The sequence below is a fragment of the Caretta caretta genome, chromosome 16, assembly GCF_965140235.1.
Source record: "Caretta caretta isolate rCarCar2 chromosome 16, rCarCar1.hap1, whole genome shotgun sequence".
Lineage (NCBI taxonomy): Eukaryota > Metazoa > Chordata > Testudines > Cheloniidae > Caretta > Caretta caretta.
The window spans coordinates 1,010,803-1,032,485 of record NC_134221.1 but is presented as its reverse complement, the minus strand read 5'-3'; the positions used below and the strand labels follow the sequence as shown (position 1 = coordinate 1,032,485).

At 45.8% G+C, this 21,683-nt stretch overlaps 1 protein-coding gene across 5 annotated transcripts in view; it reads right to left on the bottom strand.

Annotated features, from left to right (window-relative positions):
* The window catches only part of PNPLA7 (patatin like domain 7, lysophospholipase), a 437,365-nt gene that overhangs the window by 206,424 nt on the left and 209,258 nt on the right, over positions 1-21,683 (bottom strand). For all 5 annotated transcript variants that reach the window (XR_012665266.1, XM_048823395.2, XM_048823397.2 and 2 more), the window contains one exon: positions 2,749-2,809. Coding sequence is in view for 4 of the 5 variants with exons in the window: in XM_048823395.2 (XP_048679352.2) it covers positions 2,749-2,809 (61 nt within the window). In the remaining variant the exon portion in view is untranslated. The remainder of the gene's footprint in view (positions 1-2,748; positions 2,810-21,683) is intronic.

The window sequence follows — 21,683 nt, the reverse complement described above, 5'->3', positions numbered from 1 at the left end:
AACTTGGGAACACCTAAATACTGAATGATTTGCTATTAGGCAACTCAGCAAGATAAGCAAACTACAGATTCATTAAAAAAAGAACAGGAGTACTTGTGGCACATTAGAGACTAACAAATTTATAAGAGCATAAGCTTTCGTGGCTACAGCCCACTTCATCGGACACATAGAATGGAACATATAGTAAGAAGATATCTATATATACATACAGAGAAGGTGGAAGTTGCCGTACAAACTGTAAAAGGTTAATTAATTAAGATGAGCTGTTATCAGCAGGAGAAAAAAACTTTTGTAGTGATAATCAAGATGGCCCATTTAGACAGTTGACAAGAAGGTGTGAGGATACTTAACGTAAGGGAATAGATTCAATATGTGTAATGACACAGCCACTCCGAGCCTCTATTCAAACCCAAGTTAATGGTATCTAGTTTGCATATTAATTCAGCTCAGCAGTTTCTCGTTGGAGTCTGGCTATGTGGACTCTCTCCTCAGGCCCTACGCTACCAGCACTCCCAGCTATCTTCGAGACACCACTGACTTCCTGAGGAAACTACAATCCATCGGTCATCTTCCAGAAAACACCATCCTGGCCACTATAGATGTAGAAGCCCTCTACACCAACATTCCACACAAAGATGGACTACAAGCCGTCAGGAACAGTATCCTCGATAATGTCACGGCCAACCTGGTGGCTGAACTTTGTGACTTTGTCCTTACCCATAACTATTCCACATTTGGGGACAATGTATATCTTCAAGTCAGCGGCACTGCTATGGGTACCCGCATGGCCCCACAGTATGCCAACATTTTTATGGCTGATTTAGAACAACGCTTCCTCAGCTCTCGTCCCCTAACGCCCCTACTCTACTTGCGCTACATTGATGACATCTTCATCATCTGGACCCATGGAAAAGAAGCCCTTGAGGAATTCCACCATGATTTCAACAATTTCCATCCCACCATCAACCTCAGCCTGGACCAGTCCACACAAGAGATCCACTTCCTGGACACTACTGTGCTAATAAGCGATGGTCACATAACCACCACCCTATACCGGAAACCTACTGACCGCTATTCCTACCTACATGCCTCCAGCTTACATCCAGGACACACCACACAATCCATCGTCTACAGCGAAGCTCTGCGATACAACCGCATTTGCTCCAATCCCTCAGACAGAAACAAACAACTACAAGATCTCTATTGAGCATTCTTAAAACTACAATACCCACCTGCTGAAGTGAAAAAACAGATTGACAGAGACAGAAGTCACCTACTACAGGACAGGCCCAACAAAGAAAATAACAGAATGCCACTAGCTGTCAACGTCAGCCCCCAACTAAAACCTCTCCAGAGCATCATCAAAGATTTACCTATCCTGAAGGATGACCCATCACTCTCACAGATCTTGGGAGACAAACCAGTCCTCGCTTACAGACAGCCCCCCAACCTGAAGCAAATACTCTCCAGCAACCACACCACACAACAAAAACACTAACCCAGGAACCTATCCTTGCAACGAAGCCCGATGCCAACTGTGTCCACATATCTATTCAAGTGACACCATCATAGGGCCTAATCACACTAGCCACGCCATCAGGGGCTCGTTCACCTGCACATCTACCAATGTGATATATGCCATCATGTGCCAGCAATGCCCCTCTGCCACGTACACTGGCCAAAGTGGACAGTCTCTACGCAAAACAATAAATGGACACAAATCTGACATCAGGAATCATAACATTCAAAAACCGGTAGGAGAACACTTCAACCGCTCTGGCCACTCAGTAAAAGATTTAAGGGTGGCAATTTTGCAACAGAAAAGCTTCAAAAACAGACTCCAAGGAGAAACTGCTGAGCTTGAATTAATATGCAAACTAGATACCATTAACTTGGCTTTGAATGGAGACTGGGAGGGGCTGGGTCATTACACATATTGAATCTATTTCCCTATGTTAAGTATCCTCACACCTTCTTGTCAACTGTCTAAATGGGCCATCTTGATTAACACTACAAAAGTTTTTTTTCTCCTGCTGGTAATAGCTCATCTTAATTAATTAGCCTCTTACAGTTTGTATGGCAACTTCCACCTTCTCTGTATGTGTGTGTGTATATATATCTTCTTACTACATGTTCCATTCTATGCATCCAATAAACTGAGCTGTAGCCACGAAAGCTTATGCTCTTATAAATTTGTTAGTCTCTAATGTGCCACAAGTACTCCTGTTCTTTTTGCGGATGAGGACGAACACGGCTGCTACTTTGAAACCTACAGATTCATTAGGTCATCCTGCATGCAGATTCCATTTGGTGTGATGTGATTCTGTGCAAGGTTACTGAATTCAGTATTGCTCCCTGTCCCTGAAAACCCTCTCTCTCAACAAATATTTGAAGCAGATTTCACTGTGCATGTATATCAGTACCTTTGGGACTCAGTGGTATCAATTACATTTGATTTCATTCCCCCATCCCATTTATCTTACCAATGCACACTCATTCTGTACTTATGAAATTGTTACTCCCTTGAAATTGTTACTCCTGGCTAAAGTGGAATAATCAGGGGCAAATTCTTATCTCTGACAGGTATTCTCTGTTCTCAAATTTACTGGTGTAAATCCAGCAGTATTCCACTGAATTCAGTAGAATTACTTGGAAAATGTATCAGTGTAACTGAGATCTGAATTTGGCCCTTAGACATCTTTTCTGAGCACTGCAAATAAAGCAAATAGCCCAGGAAGTGTTTCTTACCCCCCTGCTGAAGGCTGCCAAGAATCGTCTCACCCAGCAAATGGATCAGTCTGGTCACAACCTGGCAGGGGGAAAGAAACGAACATTTCAGACTGAATGCATTAAAATAAAACATCCTAACAGATAATGGAAAAATTTAAGAGAAGGGCTTAAATAGAACATTGTTAAGAATTGCTAAGGGTTTTACAAAGCACAGCTTCTCCATGGGAAGCAATTACTTCCACTCTGTGATATAGGGACAGCTCATTTTTCTTGTATAAAGTTATCTGTCATTTTTATTTTACACTAACCTTTAAAACTTAAAAAAATAGGTCATTTACAATCTATTCTGCTTTTAAAAAAACTTTTCTGGAAAGACTCCATGTCACATTTTCACCATCTCTCCAATGTGCATATACTGTGAATATTTAAGAAAGGAAGGGTCATGTGGTAGTTACTGAATACCATTTCATTTGTATACTGTACAACTATTCTGGTCCATACTCAGACCAGATTCCTCATATACAACAAGGAGTTATGGGTGAAGAGGTGGAACACACACATATTCAAAGTCCTGTATACGTCTTGGCAAGCTGAATTACCTTAATTAAACTGATCTGGAGCACAAAAAACAGGCATGGTTCATTCCAAGGAACAGATTTTGATCTCAACGGAGTTACTTAGGATTTATACTAATATTGTATTATATATATATATACACACTATATTATACTAATTATATCTGGCCCTTAATCTAATTTCAAAAGTGATAAATTAATCTTTACAAGAAGTAATCAGTAGTTCCTAACAAGAGCAATAATAGAAAGCTAACAGTTGTAACACTAAGGAGTGGCTGAAATGGAAAATACTTTGGTTGGTTTTGACACTTACCAATTTATCACTAAGTAAAATAAAGGCAGTAACTGCCTCAGTAAAATTCTTAAAATTTTAAAACACGGTGGCACAGTGGTGGGATTAACCTGAAATCATTTTGAGATCCAGTTGAGATTTTTTGAACTAGAAATACAGATTTTAAAAAGGAATTTTTAGGAAGTCCAGAAAGCAGCTTTGAAACTGAAAGCAGCTTGGTTTCTCTCTGCTTTGTGGCCAAGCAGAGACAAAAGGGGATTATCTTGTGAATTGCAGGTTTTCTTTGCCTGGAGGCAGGGTACTTAACTCCTGCAGGGAAATTCACAGTCTTCCAACCCAGAGGTTTTTTTTCTTTTCTTCCTAAAAGTAAATAGGGGGTGTGTGTTCTACCCATTTGCTTTTTCTTTGGGCTGGGTAAGCAGGTTTCCAAGCAGTTGGAGGTTTTTTGCTTTAATTTGGGCCCAGAGCAGAGACAAGGGAATTGTCTTTTTCTGTAGGCTGACAATCACTATCAGAGAATAGGTATTCTATTGCAGCACAGCAAAATTTTACAGCCAAGTTTTGTTTGTTTATTTCTAAACCTCGGGTGTAAAGTTAGTTAAAAACAGAGAGGTTAGAATGACCAAATCCTCAGCTCGACTACAGCTGGAATTAGCCAAATTTCAGGCTGAGGAAAAACAAAGGGAACATGAAAGACAGATAGAACTCATGCGGCTGGAGAAGGAGGTACAGGAGGCTGCCCACAAGAGGGAAATGGAGGCAAGGAAGCATGTGGAGGAGGAGAAGGAAAAAGAGAGGAAGCATGTGGAGGAGGTGGAGAGGATAAAGGCCCAGGATTCATTTGCAAATTGGATACTATTAATTTAGGCTTAAATAGAGACTGGGAGTGGCTAAGTCATTATGCAAGGTAGCCTGTTTCCTCTTGTTTTTTCCTACCCACCCCCCCCCGATGTTCTGGTTTAACTTGGATTTAAACTTGGAGAGTGGTCAGTTTAGATGAGCTATTACCAGCAGGAGAGTGAGTTTGTGTGTGTATGGGGGTGGGGGGGATGTGAGAAAACCTGGATCTATGCAGGAAATAGCCCGACTTGATTATGTAAAGAGTTGTCACTTTGGATGGGCTAGCACCAGCAGGAGAGTGAATTTGTGTCGGGGGGTGGAGGGTGAGAAAACCTGGATTTGTGCTGGAAATGGCCCACCTGTTGATCACTTTAGATAAGCTATTACCAGCAGGACAGTGGGGTGGGAGGAGGTATTGTTTCATATTCTCTGTGTGTATATAAAGTCTGCTGCAGTTTCCACGGTATACATCTGATGAAGTGAGCTGTAGCTCACGAAAGCTCATGCTCAAATAAATTGGTTAGTCTCTAAGGTGCCACAAGTACTCCTTTTCTTTTTAGTAAAATTCTAGTAAACTACAACTGCTAATACGTAGTAAAATACAAACACTTGAGTTTTTTATATAAAAGCCATTTCCTGGTAAATAAAAGTAGTTTTGACCCACATGAAGATGTTAAAGAGAAAACTGCCCCCCATTTTGACTTGATTCATCAACAGGATAAATGTATTACTGTTTGCCAGACAAGAAGGACCTAAGTGGCAAGCGGAGCGTGATTTTCTGTCTGCGTGTTGGTGTGTGACTGGCAGTTACACAGCCCCTCCGTCACTAGCATGACAACACTAATGACATCTGTGAATACACCTTCCCTCTCTCCTTCCTCCATGTTGTAAAAATCAATAACTTGAAACAATAAAACATAAATTTCTCCCAAGTGTAAGAACTTCAAGATTTAACCTTAAAGTGGAAAACCTTGTAAGACATCGCAGCTTGATAATTAGTATTGTTTTATACATCCTGTCTAAAGCAGTTTTGTCCCAGGCAGCCAATACCATTGATTAAGCATAGTTCATGGAATCCCATAATTTTAACAAATGTGAGCTTTAAAGAGCATTTGGAGAAAAATTCGGGGTGTCTCCAACACAGTATCAATTACTAATGTCAGAACTGAAAGTAATGGCTGAACTTCAGACAGGGCCAATGTATTCAAACAATAAGTTTGCACAGAACCATATACCTTCTATCTCCAGTATTAGGGACAGTCAAGGCAAACAGTCCATATAGAATATAATGGAAATATAAGCATATATTACAGTCAGAAGTCAGAGATGGAAGAGGCCCATTAAATCATCTTTTCCCACCTCTCTGCCAGTGTAGGTTTGTTCCCTAGTGTACATCTTCTAACATTTTATTCAATCTAGTTTTCAATGTCCCAAGTGATGGGATTCCCACCTCCCCCACTGGGAGAGTATTCCACAGCCACAGTGTGAAGTATGGGCCCCATACGGTCAGTTGAATATTACAGAATATCAAAACAACATTCAGGTACAGGACAGATATTTAGAAGTGTGCATGCCAAGACAGGGTAGACGAGATTTCCAGGAAAATTCCAGCCAATCGAAAGATGTTTTTTGACCTTGTACTCAGCCACTCCCCCACTAAGCCCAGACAATCACACTGCTTGAAAGCTTCCTCAAGATGCTGTGTCAATCATACTTAGGGCCTCCAGTAGGGCAGCTGCCCCACTCCAGTAGGCAGGGGTTAAAAGCAGCCCTGGAGCGGGCTGCCGCTGGGAAAAGCATTAAGAGCAGTTGAGGGAGGTCTGGCGAGATAGTTGGCCCCAGGTGTGGCTGGCTTTATCAGGCCACAGCTGGCCTGGATAAAAGGGCTGTGGGGCCAGGAGTTGAAGGAGTCTCACTCTAGCCCTGGAGTGGGAAGGGCTAGCTGTCTGGGAGCAAGGTTGCAGAGCAGAGCAGTGTTGGGGAAGGGCAAAGGGAACTGGGGATCTCCAGCCTGGTAAACCCCCAGGCTGAAGGCCTACAAAAGGTACTGGGGCTGCAGAGGGGCAGCCCAGGGATAGGCAAAGGCAGCAGGTTCAACCCCCTTGCCAATGATGAGTGGCCATTACAGACTGCAGTCTGCCCCAGTGAAAGGGGGCTAGATGATGACTGGCAGCAGCCACTGAGGCAAGGTGGGGATAAAGGGGTGGGGGTTCCCCTGGGAGGGGAGACCCAGAATCTGGGGGTACTGCTGGGGCAGAACCCTGAGGTAAAGGGGCACTGGGGTCTGGGAGGGACACGGGGCCTGAGGCAGGCAAGACACAGGCCAGAAGAGGGCACTCCGGAGCTGGAGTTGAGCTAATTTCCAAGACAACCAGCAGGAGGTGCCATGCCGGTGAGTCCGTGGTCTGCTACAGGGCCCTATCAAATTCATGGCAGGGAAAAATGCATCATGGACCATGAAATCTGGTCTTTTGTGTACTTTTACCCTATACTACACAGATTTCACAGGGGAGACCAGCATTTCTCAAAGTGGGGTCCCATCCCAAAAGGGGGTTGCAGGGAGGGTCAGAAGGTTATTGTAGGGAGTTCATGGTATGAGCACCCTTACTTCTCTCCCGCCTTCAGAGCTGGGCGGCCGGAGAGTGGTGGCTAGTTCCAAAAGCAGCGCCGCTGCCAGCAGCAGTGCAAAAGTAAGGGTGGCAATATCACAACCCCCCTACAATAACCCTGCAACCCCACCACAAACCCGCTTTGGGTCACGACCCCAACAGTTACAACACTGTGAAATTTCAGATTTAAATAGCTGATATCATGAAATTTATGATTTTTTAAAATCCTGCGACTGTGAAATTGACCAAAATGGACTGTGAATTTGGTAGGGCCCTACTCATACTAGCAGTGACCTAAGGAGATCCACTTTGGTAACTTACCCCTTACTATCAATTGAATTGTCTCCTTAGAACTGACCCCCCACTTGGTAAGGAAACTCCCATCTTTTCATGTACTGTGTATATATATTTCTTCCTACTGTATTTTCCACTCCATGCATCTGATGAAGTTGGTTTTACCCCACGAAAGCTTATGCCCAAATAAATTTGTTAGTCTCTAAGGTGCCACAAGGACTCCTCGTTGTTTTTGCTGATACAGACTAACACGGCTACCACTCTGAAACCTATACATACTGGAGTATCAATTTGCACCTACAAAATATGAATTTACTATAACAGTTATGGAGTTACTATTTAACCATATTTTGCACTTCTAATGCACCTTTCACCTGAGGAGCTCAAGGAGGTTAGCAAACAATACCTGCCACCCATTTATTATTCCCCCCCCCCACTTTACATAACGGTAAGGAGAGTTATAGGAAAGTTAAGTGATTTACCCAAACTTAGTGGCAGAACTAAGAACAGAAAACAGGAGTCTAGATTTCCAGTCTGCAGCTCCGACCACCAGGACACATGATTTGCCTTACTAGTTAAATCAAACCTTATACCCCGGAATAGCTGTGGAAAAATTGTTTTTCCAATCCCCTGCGTGAGAGAAGCAGGCTGCTTACCATCATAGGATGAGTCACCATGCTGCTGTCATGGAAACATAAGAACATCAATTCTGGATCTAAGATAGGAACTGGTCTGAGATTTCCTTCGAGTTTTAAAATATGCCAAGCATTTTCTCATAAAAAGGCACCGTGTTCTTTAAAAAAAAGACTTGGCCCTCAGTCTTTTGAGATGCCAATATAAATCAGAGCTGCTGCTATTCCCAACCTGAGACTTGAGCTCTTTGAGATCCCTACTAGACAAACTGGGGGATTGGGCCAAAAGAAATCTGATGAGGTTCAATAAGGATAAGTGCAGGGTCCTGCACTTAGGACGGAATAACCCAATGCACAGCTACAGACTAGGGACCGAATAGCTAGGCAGCAGTTCTGCGGAAAAGGACCTAGGGGTTACAGTGGACGAGAAGCTGGATATGAGTCAGCAGTGTGCCCTTGTTGCCAAGAAGGCCAATGGCATTTTGGGATGTATAAGTAGGGGCATAGCGAGCAGATCGAGGGACGTGATCGTTCCCCTCTATTCGACATTGGTGAGGCCTCATCTGGAGTACTGTGTCCAGTTTTGGGCCCCACACTACAAGAAGGATGTGGATAAATTGGAGAGAGTCCAGCGAAGGGCAACAAAAATGATTAGGGGTCTGGAATACAGGACTTATGAGGAGAGGCTGAGGGAACCGGGATTGTTTAGTCTGCAGAAGAGAAGAAAGAGGGGGGATTTGATAGCTTCTTTCAACTACCTGAGAGGTGGTTCCAGAGAGGATGGTTCTAGACTATTCTCAATGGTAGAAGAGGACAGAACAAGGAGTAATGGTCTCAAGTTGCAGTGGGGGAGGTTTAGGTTGGATATTAGGAAAAACTTTTTCACTAGGAGGGTGGTGAAACACTGGAATGCGTTACCTAGGGAGGTGGTAGAATCTCCTTCCTTAGAAGTTTTTAAGGTCAGGCTTGACAAAGCCCTGGCTGGGATGATTTAATTGGGAATTGGTCCTGCTTTGAGCAGGGGGTTGGACTAGATGACCTCCTGAGGTCCCTTCCAACCCTGATATTCTATGATTCTATGATTCCTCTGAGCAGTCAAAACATGCATTGTAAGAGCCTCCCACAGCAAATAACGTAGTTAATACAAAGCCTGTGGGAAGAATTCTAATACTAACAGTGAAGAAATTCTCAGTTAATTTCCAACCACCTTTATTCTAAACCACAATGAAAGCGTATGACAACATGACTTAGCCAACTCACTCCCTCAGGTCCAGGAGCAATTCTGGCCAAGTTCAACCAGGGACCAACTGGTTTCTTCTCTGGTAGAAAGGGGAATGCCAAGGAACAAACCATCCCTGCTCCTCCTGAGAAATGAGCATCATGAGGAGCTGGAGCTGCTATACTTTCCCCAGGAGAGGAGTGGAGAGCAAGTAGCAGAGCATCCTTGTTTTTAAGAAGAGAAAAGGGGCATCAGGGACAGGGAGCCCAGGGGCAGGGAGCTGGGAAGCAAAGGACCTCCTGAATGCTCAGGACAGTACAATTGGCCTAAAGGAGGCTACAAGAGTCTAGAACTTTTCAGCACATCTAGGGCTGCCTCTATATTGACAGAATTGGGACTTGTAATTTTCCACCAGGGCTACTCCACTATGCGTAGCAACAGTAGATCCTGTAGTGAAGACAGAGCTCAGTCATTTTTAACACAGATTACAAGTTAGATGGCATGGTGGGAAATATACCTGAGTCGTCTTGCACACTACAGATTCCAGCATCACTGCCACCAGCTGAGCTGAACCAGCGGTGAATTCTGGCCTCCATTTTTGAAAATGTAGGCAAGACTTAGAAATCTCAGTGAGGTGGTTCTTTCCCCCCTCCACAGGCTGGAGGAGAGTGAGCCGTCTCCTCTTTGCAGGTGGAACAATGCACCTGGGAATGCAGCATTCACTCATCTCTGTTGTGATGTGCTTTGTCTGGTGCCAGACAGTAGACTCCACTAGCCCAGAGTGTAATGTCTCTGGCGTGTTGCAGTATCTGTAGTGCACTACAGTCACCACGGCACCTGCTAACACACATCCAATTCTACTCAACCGACCTCCTAACACATAAATGGTTTACAATCACAGCTGTTGGCAGATCACCAGTCAGTTCACAGCTAGCCTTTGCACCACTACTCATGGAAAATCTGTACTTCTAAAAGAGAGCTGGTTTGGAATTGAGACTCTCTAAAATGTCAGACAACTTTTGAAAAATGTTAGAAGTGTGCTTGAGTAACCATAGTGTTTGTGGAGCTGGACAGGATCTGGTAACTGTGCCAAGGAGAGTAAAAATATCAGAATGGAAGCCTGCACTGATGTGATCACATAACTGTGATATCAGAACAACTCTTTTAAAGATTGTCAAACTGAATGCTACTACAGTTATGATCCAGGATACTCCTTTTCATGGACGTAGTTAAGAAATATAACCAGGGTAAAATTCTCAAATGCACCTGGAGTGACTTAGGAGCTTAAGTCCCATTTTCAGGAGAGACTTTGGGACTTCAGAGACTCAGGGTATATCTACACTATGAAATTAGGTTGAATTTATAGAAGTTGGTGTTTTAGAAGATGGTTTTATATATTCAAGTGTGTGCGTCCCCACAGAAAATGCTCTAAGTGCATTAACTCGGCGGAGTGCTTCCACAGTACCAAGGCTAGAGTCGACTTCCGGAGCGTTGCACTGTGGGTACCTATCCTACAGTTCCCGCAGTCTCTGCTGCCCATTGGAATTCTGGGTTGAGATCCCAATGCCTGATGGAGCTAAAACATTGTCGCGGGTGGTTCTGGGTACATATCGTCAGGCCCCCGTTCCATCCTGAGTTACCTGTGCAGACGCCATACCACAGCAAGCATGGAGCCCACTCAGGTAACCATCACCCTATGTCTCCTGGGTGCTGGCAGACGCGGTACTGCATTGCTACACCGCAGCAGCAACCCATTGCCTTGTGGCAGCAGACGGTGCAATAGGACTGGTAGCCGTCATCGTCATGTCCAAGATGCTCCTAGTTGCCTCTATGAAGTCGATCAGGAGCGCTTGAATCATAGAATCATAGAATATCAGGGTTGGAAGGGACCCCAGAAGGTCATCTAGTCCAACCCCCTGCTCGAAGCAGGACCAATTCCCAGTTAAATCATCCCAGCCAGGGCTTTGTCAAACCTGACCTTAAAAACCTCTAAGGAAGGAGATTCTACCACCTCCCTAGGTAACGCATTCCAGTGTTTCACCACCCTCCTAGTGAAAAAGTTTTTCCTAATATCCAACCTAAACCTCCCCCACTGCAACTTGAGACCATTACTCCTCGTTCTGTCATCTGCTACCATTGAGAACAGTCTAGAGCCATCCTCTTTGGAACCCCCTTTCAGGTAGCTGAAAGCAGCTATCAAATCCCCCCTCATTCTTCTCTTCTGCAGGCTAAACAATCCCAGCTCCCTCAGCCTCTCCTCATAACTCATGTGTTCTAGACCCCTAATCATTTTTGTTGCCCTTCGCTGGACTCTCTCCAATTTATCCACATCCTTCTTGAAGTGTGGGGCCCAAAACTGGACACAGTACTCCAGATGAGGCCTCACCAATGTCGAATAGAGGGGAACGATCACGTCCCTCGATCTGCTCGCTATGCCCCTACTTATACATCCCAAAATGCCATTGGCCTTCTTGGCAACAAGGGCACACTGCTGACTCACATCCAGCTTCTCATCCACTGTCACCCCTAGGTCCTTTTCCGCAGAACTGCTGCCTAGCCATTCGGCCCCTAGTCTGTAGCGGTGCATTGGATTCTTCCATCCTAAGTGCAGGACCCTGCACTTATCCTTATTGAACCTCATCAGATTTCTTTTGGCCCAATCCTCCAATTTGTCTAGGTCCTTCTGTATCCTATCCCTCCCCTCCAGCGTATCTACCACTCCTCCCAGTTTAGTATCATCCGCAAATTTGCTGAGAGTGCAATCTACACCATCCTCCAGATCAGTTATGAAGATATTGAACAAAACCGGCCCCAGGACCGACCCTTGGGGCACTCCACTTGACACCGGCTGCCAACTAGACATGGAGCCATTGATCACTACCCGTTGAGCCCGACAATCTAGCCAGCTTTCTACCCACCTTATAGTGCATTCTTCCAGCCCATACTTCCTTAACTTGCTGACAAGAATACTGGGGGAGACAGTGTCAAAAGCTTTGCTAAAGTCAAGAAACAATACATCCACTGCTTTCCCTTCATCCACAGAACCAGTAATTTCATCATAAAAGGCGATTAGATTAGTCAGGCATGACCTTCCCTTGGTGAATCCATGCTGGCTGTTCCTGATCACTTTCCTCTCATGCAAGTGCTTCAGGATTGATTCTTTGAGGACCTGCTCCATGATTTTTCCAGGGACTGAGGTGAGGCTGACTGGCCTGTAGTTCCCAGGATCCTCCTTCTTCCCTTTTTTAAAGATGGGCACTACATTAGCCTTTTTCCAGTCATCCGGGACTTCCCCCGTTCGCCACGAGTTTTCAAAGATAATTGCCAATGGCTCTGCAATCACAGCCGCCAATTCCTTCAGCATTCTCGGATGCAACTCGTCCGGCCCCATCGACTTGTGCACGTCCAGCTTTTCTAAATAGTCCCTAACCACCTCTATCTCCACAGAGGGCTGACCATCTCTTCCCCATTTTGTGATGCCCAGCGTAGCAGTCTGGGAGCTGACCTTGTTCGTGAAAACAGAGGCAAAAAAAGCATTGAGTACATTAGCTTTTTCCACATCCTCTGTCACTAGGTTGCCTCCCTCATTCAGTAAGGGGCCCACACTTTCCTTGGCTTTCTTCTTGTTGCCAACATACCTGAAGAAACCCTTCTTGTTACTCTTGACATCTCTTGCTAGCTGCAGCTCCAGGTGCGATTTGGCCCTCCTGATATCATTCCTACATGCCCGAGTCATATTTTTATACTCTTCCCTGGTCATATGTCCAACCTTCCACTTCTTGTAAGCTTCTTTTTTATGTTTAAGATCCGCTAGGATTTCACCGTTAAGCCAAGCTGGTCGCCTGCCATATTTACTATTCTTTTGACTCATCGGGATGGTTTGTCCCTGTAACCTCAACAGGGATTCCTTGAAATACAGCCAGCTCTCCTGGACTCCTTTCCCCTTCATGTTAGTCCCCCAGGGGATCCTGGCCATCCGTTCCCTGAGGGAGTCGAAGTCTGCTTTCCTGAAGTCCAGGGTCCGTATCCTGCTGCTTACCTTTCTTCCCTGCGTCAGGATCCTGAACTCAACCAACTCATGGTCACTGCCTCCCAGATTCCCATCCACTTTTGCTTCCCCCACTAATTCTACCCGGTTTGTGAGCAGCAGGTCAAGAAAAGCGCCCCCCCTAGTTGGCTCCTCTAGCACTTGCGCCAGGAAATTGTCCCCTAAGCTTTCCAAAAACTTCCTGAATTGTCTATGCACCGCTGTATTGCTCTCCCAGCAGATATCAGGAAAATTAAAGTCACCCATGAGAATCAGGGCATGCGATCTAGTAGCTTCCGTGAGCTGCCAGAAGAAAGCCACATCTACCTCATCCCTCTGATCCGGTGGTCTATAGCAGACTCCCACCACTACATCACTCTTGTTGCACACACTTCTAAACTTAATCCAGAGACACTCAGGTTTTTCTGCAGTTTCATACCAGAGCTCTGAGCAGTCATACTGCTCCCTTACATACAGTGCTACTCCCCCACCTTTTCTGCCCTGCCTGTCCTTCCTGAACAGTTTATAACCATCCATGACAGTACTCCAGTCATGTGAGTTATCCCACCAAGTCTCTGTTATTCCAATCACGTCATAGTTCCTTGACATCACCAGGACCTCCAGTTCTCCCTGCTTGTTTCCAAGGCTTTGTGCATTCGTATATAAGCACTTGAGATAACCTGTTGATCGCCCCGCATTCCCAGTATGAGGCAGGAGCCCTCCCCTCACAGACATTCCTGCCTGTGCTTCCTCCCGGTATCCCGCTTTCCCACTTACCTCAGGGCTTTGGTCTCCTTTCCCAGGTGAACCTAGTTTAAAGCCCTCCTCACTAGGTTAGCCAGCCTGCTGGCAAAGATGCTCTTCCCTCTCTTCGTAAGATGGAGCCCGTCTCTGCCCAGCACTCCTCCTTCATGGAACACCATCCCATGGTCAAAGAACATGTCTGCTTGGGCAGACATGGGTGCAGGGACTAAATTTGGAGTGACTTGATCAGGTCATTCTCTTTAGTCCTGCAGTCAGTCCTATTGAACCATCTTATGGTGAGCAGGCAGGTGATACAGATTGCTAGCAGTCCTACTGCACAAAGAAAAGGAGTACTTGTGACACCTTAGAGACTAACCAATTTATTTGAGCATGAGCTTTCGTGAGCTACAGCTCACTTCATCGGATGCATACCATGGAAACTGCAGCAGACATTATATACACACAGAGATCATGAAACAATACCTCCTCCCACCCCACTGTCCTGCTGGTAATAGCTTATCTAACGTGATCATCAAGTTGGGCCATTTCCAGCACAAATCCAGGTTGTCTCACCCTCCGCCCCCCCACACACAAACTCTCTCCTGCTCGTAATAGCCTATCCAAAGTGACAACTCTCTTCACACTGTGTATGATAATCAAGGTGGGCCATTTCCTGCACAAATCCAGGTTCTCTCACCCCCCTCCAAAAACCACACACAAACTCACTCTCCTGCTGGTAATAGCTTATCCGAAGTGAACACTCTCCCTACAATGTGCATGGTAATCAAGGTGGGCCATTTCCAGCACAAATCCAGGCTCTCTCACCCTCCCCCCTTTTTCCCCGGGGACACACATACACACACAAACTCACTCTCCTGCTGACAATAGCTCATCCAAACTGACAACTCTCCAAGTTTAAATCCAAGTTTAACCAGAACGTCTGGGGGGGGGGGTAGGAAGAAACAAGGGGAAATAGGCTACCTTGCATAATGACTTAGCCACTCCCAGTCTCTATTTAAGTCTAAATTAATAGTATCCAATTTGCAAATGAATTCCAATTCAGCAGTTTCTCGCTGGAGTCTGGATTTGAAGTTTTTTTGTTTTAAGATAGCGACCTTCATGTCTGTGATTGCGTGACCAGAGAGATTGAAGTGTTCTCCGACTGGTTTATGAATGTTATAATTCTTGACATCTGATTTGTGTCCATTTATTCTTTTACGTAGAGACTGTCCAGTTTGGCCAATGTAAATGGCAGAGGGGCATTGCTGGCACATGATGGCATATATCACACTGGTGGATGTGCAGGTGAATGAGCCTCTGATAGTGTGGCTGATGTTATTAGGCCCTGTGATGGTGTCCCCTGAATAGATATGTGGGCACAATTGGCAACGGGCTTTGTTGCAAGGATAAGTTCCTGGGTTAGTGGTTCTGTTGTGTGGTATGTGGTTGTTGGTGAGTATTTGCTTCAGGTTGCGGGCTGTCTGTAGGCAAGGACTGGCCTGTCTCCCAAGATTTGTGAGAGTGTTGGGTCATCCTTCAGGATAGGTTGTAGATCCTTAATAATGCGTTGGAGGGGTTTTAGTTGGGGGCTGAAGGTGACGGCTAGTGGCGTTTTGTTATTTTCTTTGTTAGGCCTGTCCTGTAGTACGTGACTTCTGGGAACTTTTCTGGCTCTATCAATCTGTTTCTTCACTTTGGCAGGTGGGTACTGTAGTTGTAAGAAAGCTTGACAGAGATCTTGTAGGTGTTTGTCTCTGTCTGAGGGGTTGGAGCAAATGCGGTTCTATCGCAGAGCTTGGCTGTAGACGATGGATCGTGTGGTGTGGTCAGGGTGAAAGCTGGAGGCATGCAGGTAGGAATAGCGGTCAGTAGGTTTCCGGTATAGGGTGGTGTTTATGTGACCACTGTTTATTAGCACTGTAGTGTCCAGGAAGTGGATCTCTTGTGTGGACTGGACCAGGCTGAGGTTGATGGTGGGATGGAAGTTGTTGAAATCATGGTGGAATTCCTCAAGGGCTTCTTTTCCATGGGTCCAGATGATGAAGATGTCATCAATATAGCGCAAGCAGAGTAGGGGCTTTAGGGGACGAGAGCTGAGGAAGCGTTGTTCTAAATCAGCCATAAAAATGTTGGCATACTGTGGGGCCATGCAGGTACCCATAGCAGTGCCGCTGATCTGAAGGTATACATTGTCCCCAAATGTAAAATAGTTATGGGTAAGGACAAAGTCACAAAGTTCAGCCACCAGGTTGGCCGTGACATTATCGGGGATAGTGTTCTTGACGGCTTGTAGTCCATCTTTGTGTGGAATGTTGGTGTAGAGGGCTTCTACATCCATAGTGGCCAGGATGGTGTTATCAGGAAGATCACCGATGGATTGAAGTTTCCTCAGGAAGTCAGTGGTGTCTCGAAGGTAGCTGGGAGTGCTGGTAGCGTAGGGCCTGAGGAGGGAGTCTACATAGCCAGACAATCCTGCTGTCAGGGTGCCAATGCCTGAGATGATGGGGCGCCCAGGATTTCCAGGTTTATGGATCTTGGGTAGTAGACAGAATATCCCAGGTCGGGGTTCCAGGGATGTGTCTGTGCGGATTTGATTTTGTGCTTTTTCAGGAAGTTTCTTGAGCAAATGCTGTAGTTGCTTTTGGTAACTCTCAGTGGGATCATAGGGTAATGGCTTGTAGAAAGTGGTGTTGGAGAGCTGCCGAGCAGCCTCTTGTTCATATTCCGACCTATTCATGACGACAACAGCACCTCCTTTGATGATCACTTTAGATAAGCTATTACCAGCAGGACAGTGGGGTGGGAGGAGGTATTGTTTCATGATCTCTGTGTGTATATAATGTCTGCTGCAGTTTCCATGGTATGCATCCGATGAAGTGAGCTGTAGCTCACGAAAGCTCATGCTCAAATAAATTGGTTAGTCTCTAAGGTGCCACAAGTACTCCTTTTCTTTTTGCGAATACAGACTAACACGGCTGTTACTCTGAAACCAGTCCTACTGCACCATCTTCTGCCAGGCAGGCAAGAGATGAGGATGGCTAGCAGTCCTACTGCACCATCTTCTGCCGAGCAGCCATGAGATGTGGATGGCATGCAGTCCTTCTGCACCCTCTGCTGCCAGCCAAAGATGTAAAAGATAGATGGAGTGTATCAAAACAAGAAATAGACCAGATTTGTTTTGTACTCATTTTCAAACCCCCCCACCCGCCCCCGTGAACCATTTCTTATTGGAACCCTCCGTGAAGTCCTGCCTGAAATACTCCTTGATGTAAAGCCACCCTCTTTGTTGATTTTAACTCCCTGTAAGCCAACCCTGTGAGCCGTGTCGTCAGTCGCCCCTCCCTGCATCAGAGCAACGGCAAACAATCGTGCATCTGAGTTGAGAGTGCTGTCCAGAGCAGTCACAATGGAGCACTGTGGGATAGCTCCCGGAGGCCAATACCGTCGAATTGTGCCCACAGTACCCCAAATTCGACCCAGCAAGGCCGATTTAAGCGCTAATCCACTTGTCGGGGTGGAGTAAGGAAATCGATTTTAAGAGCCCTTTAAGTCAAAATAAAGGGCTTCATCGTGTGGACGGGTGCAGGTCTACATCAATTTAACGCTGCTAAATTCGACCTAAAGTCCTAGTGTAGACCAGGGCTAAGGTCATGTCTACAATACAAAATTAAGTTGACTTAAGTAATTAAAGTAATTGGTTCACGTCCACACTATGCTCCTTCTGTTGGCGATGCACGTCCTCACCAGGAGCACTTCCACCAAATTAACCATGTAGAGCACGCTGGGGCACTGACAGCTGGAACCCCATGGAGGAGGGGGCTCCAGCAGTCAGCCCCACGTTGGGGGTGGGGGGGAAGAAGGGGGAAGCTCCTGCTGTCAGCCAAAAGGTGATGTAAGTAGTGCAGTGTTGACACGGACACTGCGTCACCCTAACTACATAGACCAAAACGCTACACCTCTAGTGGGCGCAGAGATATTAAGTGGATTTAGTGGGTGACTTAACATTGGTGGGAGTTACATTTTACCTAAGCTGCTTTATATCAACCTAACTCTGTAGCAAAGAACAGGCCTAAGTCCCATTGACTTTCAATGACACTTTGACTCTGAGTGACTAAGTCACTTAGGTGCTTTTGACAACTGTACCTCTAATTATTTTGCAATGTGATTTCAAGCACTGCAAAATTTTAAACAGAAGCCTAATATCCAAATGCTTCCAGCCCGGCCCTCTTAATATGTTAACAGATTAACCCCATCAGCTCTCCTCCTCTGAGCTGTATATTTGCCTACTCTCAGCTGGCTTACTTCAGAACTGAACACTCTTCAACACAGTGGGCTAAACAGTACTTCAATTACATATCATTTGTTCCAGTTATAATACAAGTGCACAGCTGTGCACTCCATCCGCCCCATATAATTTCAATTTCATTACTATCCCTCTTCTCCAGAGCTCTGTTTGTTTAACAGCTACTCCAGTCCCCATGCTCAACTATCCGTGGTTATTCTACACTGTTATATTTCCAGGAATCTGTAATTCTCTAGATCCATTTCCATCTATGAGTTACCTACATGATCTTTCAAGGCCAGAGTTTTAGCCAAAATTTTGTTTCCACTCATCTGTGAAATTTAATTTGCTTTACTGTAAACCATCCTGAAAATCATTCTAATGAGAATTCAGTTCTAAAAAGGATACCAGTGGGAAATGCTGTCTTTTCTTTGTTTCATCTGTAGTTTGGACTGCTGGGAAAATTTACAACTTATTTATTTATAGAAGCTGATTGTGCTAAACACATCTAAATTTAATTTTCCACTTTAGATAACTTAATTTTTTAAAAATATTGCTCACTGATCATTTCCATAAAAACCATCCCAACAGTTGATTTCCACATATAGAGACCATATCACTATTAATTTACTGGCAGGAAGTTGATTCACAGTAGAAAAGCAATCTTCATTTAAAAAAATACAAACCAAGGATAATGAACAGAATTATTTCCCAGAAAAATTGCGCTCTTTGTCCTATAAAAGAAATACATATCACTTTACAGCAATTTTTGTGTAGGAATAATTACATTGCTATGGTATTTTATAATTAGGCCCTCCCTGATGTTTTCAATGGAAATAAGTCTTTAGCAGTAGCAAGCATTTTTCATTGGTTAAATCTCAAGCATAGAAGATTCACATATTAGGAGTGGACCTGCTCTAGCTAATATTTCAGAACTTTCACCTCTACCTAGAAAAGTAGGTTTCACCTGAAAGAGTGGCGAAGCTTTGCTCAGAACATTGACATTAACAAATGCAAGTTCCTGGACGCCTCTCAAGGTGAGCATCATCTCCTTCCAAAGCTGCCCGATGGATAGACATGACCATGTAATGGCATAGACTTGCTGGGTCACAAACTAAATTAATTCAATTTAAGATTCAATTAGAAGGGACCATTACAATCATTCAGTTTACCTGCATAGCACAGGCCAGAAGATCCCACCCCGTGATTCCTGCACCAAGCTTATAACTTCTGGTTGAGAGAAAGCATATCTTTTAGAAAGAGACACCCAGTCTTCATTTAAACACTCCAGGACCAAAGGACAAAGAATCCAGCACATCTTTAGGTACGTTGTTCCAATAGTTAATTACCCTCCATGTAAAATCTGCACTCATTTGTACATAAACATGCCTAGCTTCAGCGTACAGTCACTGGATTTTTTAATACTTTTGTCTGCTAGATTAAACAGCCCTCTACTATTCCAGCTAGAATGCTATGCTACTAGCACAGGCCCCAGTACCTACGTCCCTCCCTGGTGCAGGCAGGCAATCACCTTCTGCCTCCTCCCAGACTAGTACACATGCAGAAAAGAGCTCTGTCGGGGGCAGAGGGCCTATCTTATGAGAGGAGACTGGAAGAGCTTTGCTTAGCCTACCCCAGCAAAGAAAGGCTGAGAGGGGATATGATTGTGTAAGGGGACTGTTGCCCCCTTACTAACATTCAGTGGGGTGTTTTAGTTGCTAGCGCCCAGTACTAAAAGGGGGAAGGGTCGATGGGGAATCAGCACCCTGAGACTGACCGTCCCCAGGAACAATGGGGAGAGGCCAATGCTCTAGGTCAGCCTGATTGACAGGGCAAGCAGGCTAATCAGGGAGTCAGGAGGCCAGGGAGGTCCCGTCCTCCTGAGCTGGAATTGCCTGGGTCAGACAGAGTGGGGCCCAAGCTAAGCTGGGGAGCAGAGCTGGGCCAGATCCAGAGGGACCAGAAAAGCAGCCCAGGAAGCAGGTCAGTGCTGGGTGCAGAGTCACAGAAGCAGCCTGCAGAGCAGACCTGTCCTGGGAGCAGAGCTGCAGCAACCAGAGCCAGAGGGGCCAGAGAAGTGGCCTAGGGAGCTGGAGGCAGAGCAGCAGCCGTGCTGAGGCAGACTGGGGCTGGAGTAATCCAGAGCTGGGTGTTGGGAGCAGCTGGGGAGAGCGAGGGGGACCCTGGGCAGTGAGCCCAGCATAGGGACACGCCTCAGCCAGGAGGCTCTGCCGGCCAGACTCGGAGGAGGATTGGTAACCCTGACAGGGAGGGGGTAATGCTGGGAAGAAGGGCCCTGCCGCCTAGAGCTTGAGGTCGTGTGGCCACCACCAGAGCAAGTGTCCAACCCACAGCATCTCTGCAGCACCGCCAGGGCCTGAGCAGGGGGCCTGGGACTTACAAGGAGCAGACTGTGAACTGCCCTGACGTTCCAGAGACACTGTTTGTGATGTTCCCTGCCACAGAGCGGGGTGATGTATTTCCTTGAACCTTTCCCATTTTCCCTTATTCTCTTTAAAATTAATTGTTGATTAAATAACTTGCATTTGCTTCAAATTGTATGTAATGGTCAGTGGGTCGGAGAAGTGCCCAATGCAGAGAGAGTACCCCGGAGTGGGGACACCCTAGCCCCTGTCCTAGGTGACCGCAGCAGGGTTGGGGGTCAAGCCCCCCCCAGGAATCCTGGGCACAGCCTTGTTGAGGTTACGAGGACTCTGCCAGACGGGAGAGTGGAAGGGGAGTCCTCAAGGGCAGGGAGGCCACTGGGTAAAGGAAGTGGGAGCGAGGACTCAGATCCTTTCGCTAACCCACTTCACTGGGGTACTGCAGAAGCCAGGAAAGTTCCCCACAATAGTGGGACTATTCCCCCGCTTACAACTGCTCCCCATAAATACATCAGGGAGGTAAATAACAGGGAGGGTGAAGAGCTATTTAAGCTAAAAGACAGTATTGGCACAAGAACAAAGGGGTATAAACTCGCTATGAACAAACTGAGGCTGGAATTAGAAGGTTTCTAACCATCAGAGGAGTGGGGGTCTGGGACAGTCTCCCAACAGAAGTTGTGGGGTCAAACAACTTGATTAGTTTTAAGAGAGAACTGGACTCGTTCATGCAAGTGGGACTGTATGAGGGGTTTCTTGTGATGATGGGAGGCATGGCTCCACAGCCCTAGAGGTCCCTCACAGATTATGTCCTATGTTCCTAAAATCTCATGGCTCAGATCTCAGCCAGTCACCTGCAGGCTGAACTCTCCCGCCAGTCCCAACCTCCAAATATTCTGGAGGGTTGTTTATTTTCCTGGCTCCTTCCTCTGAAGCATCAGAGATGGCCACAGAGCATCAGCCCACCCTGTCCAGTGTCTCCTGGTGGCATCGAACATTCTCTCTCATATGCTCACCTGGCTTGCATGCTCAGGCTCTAACTGATTGCCATATGTGGA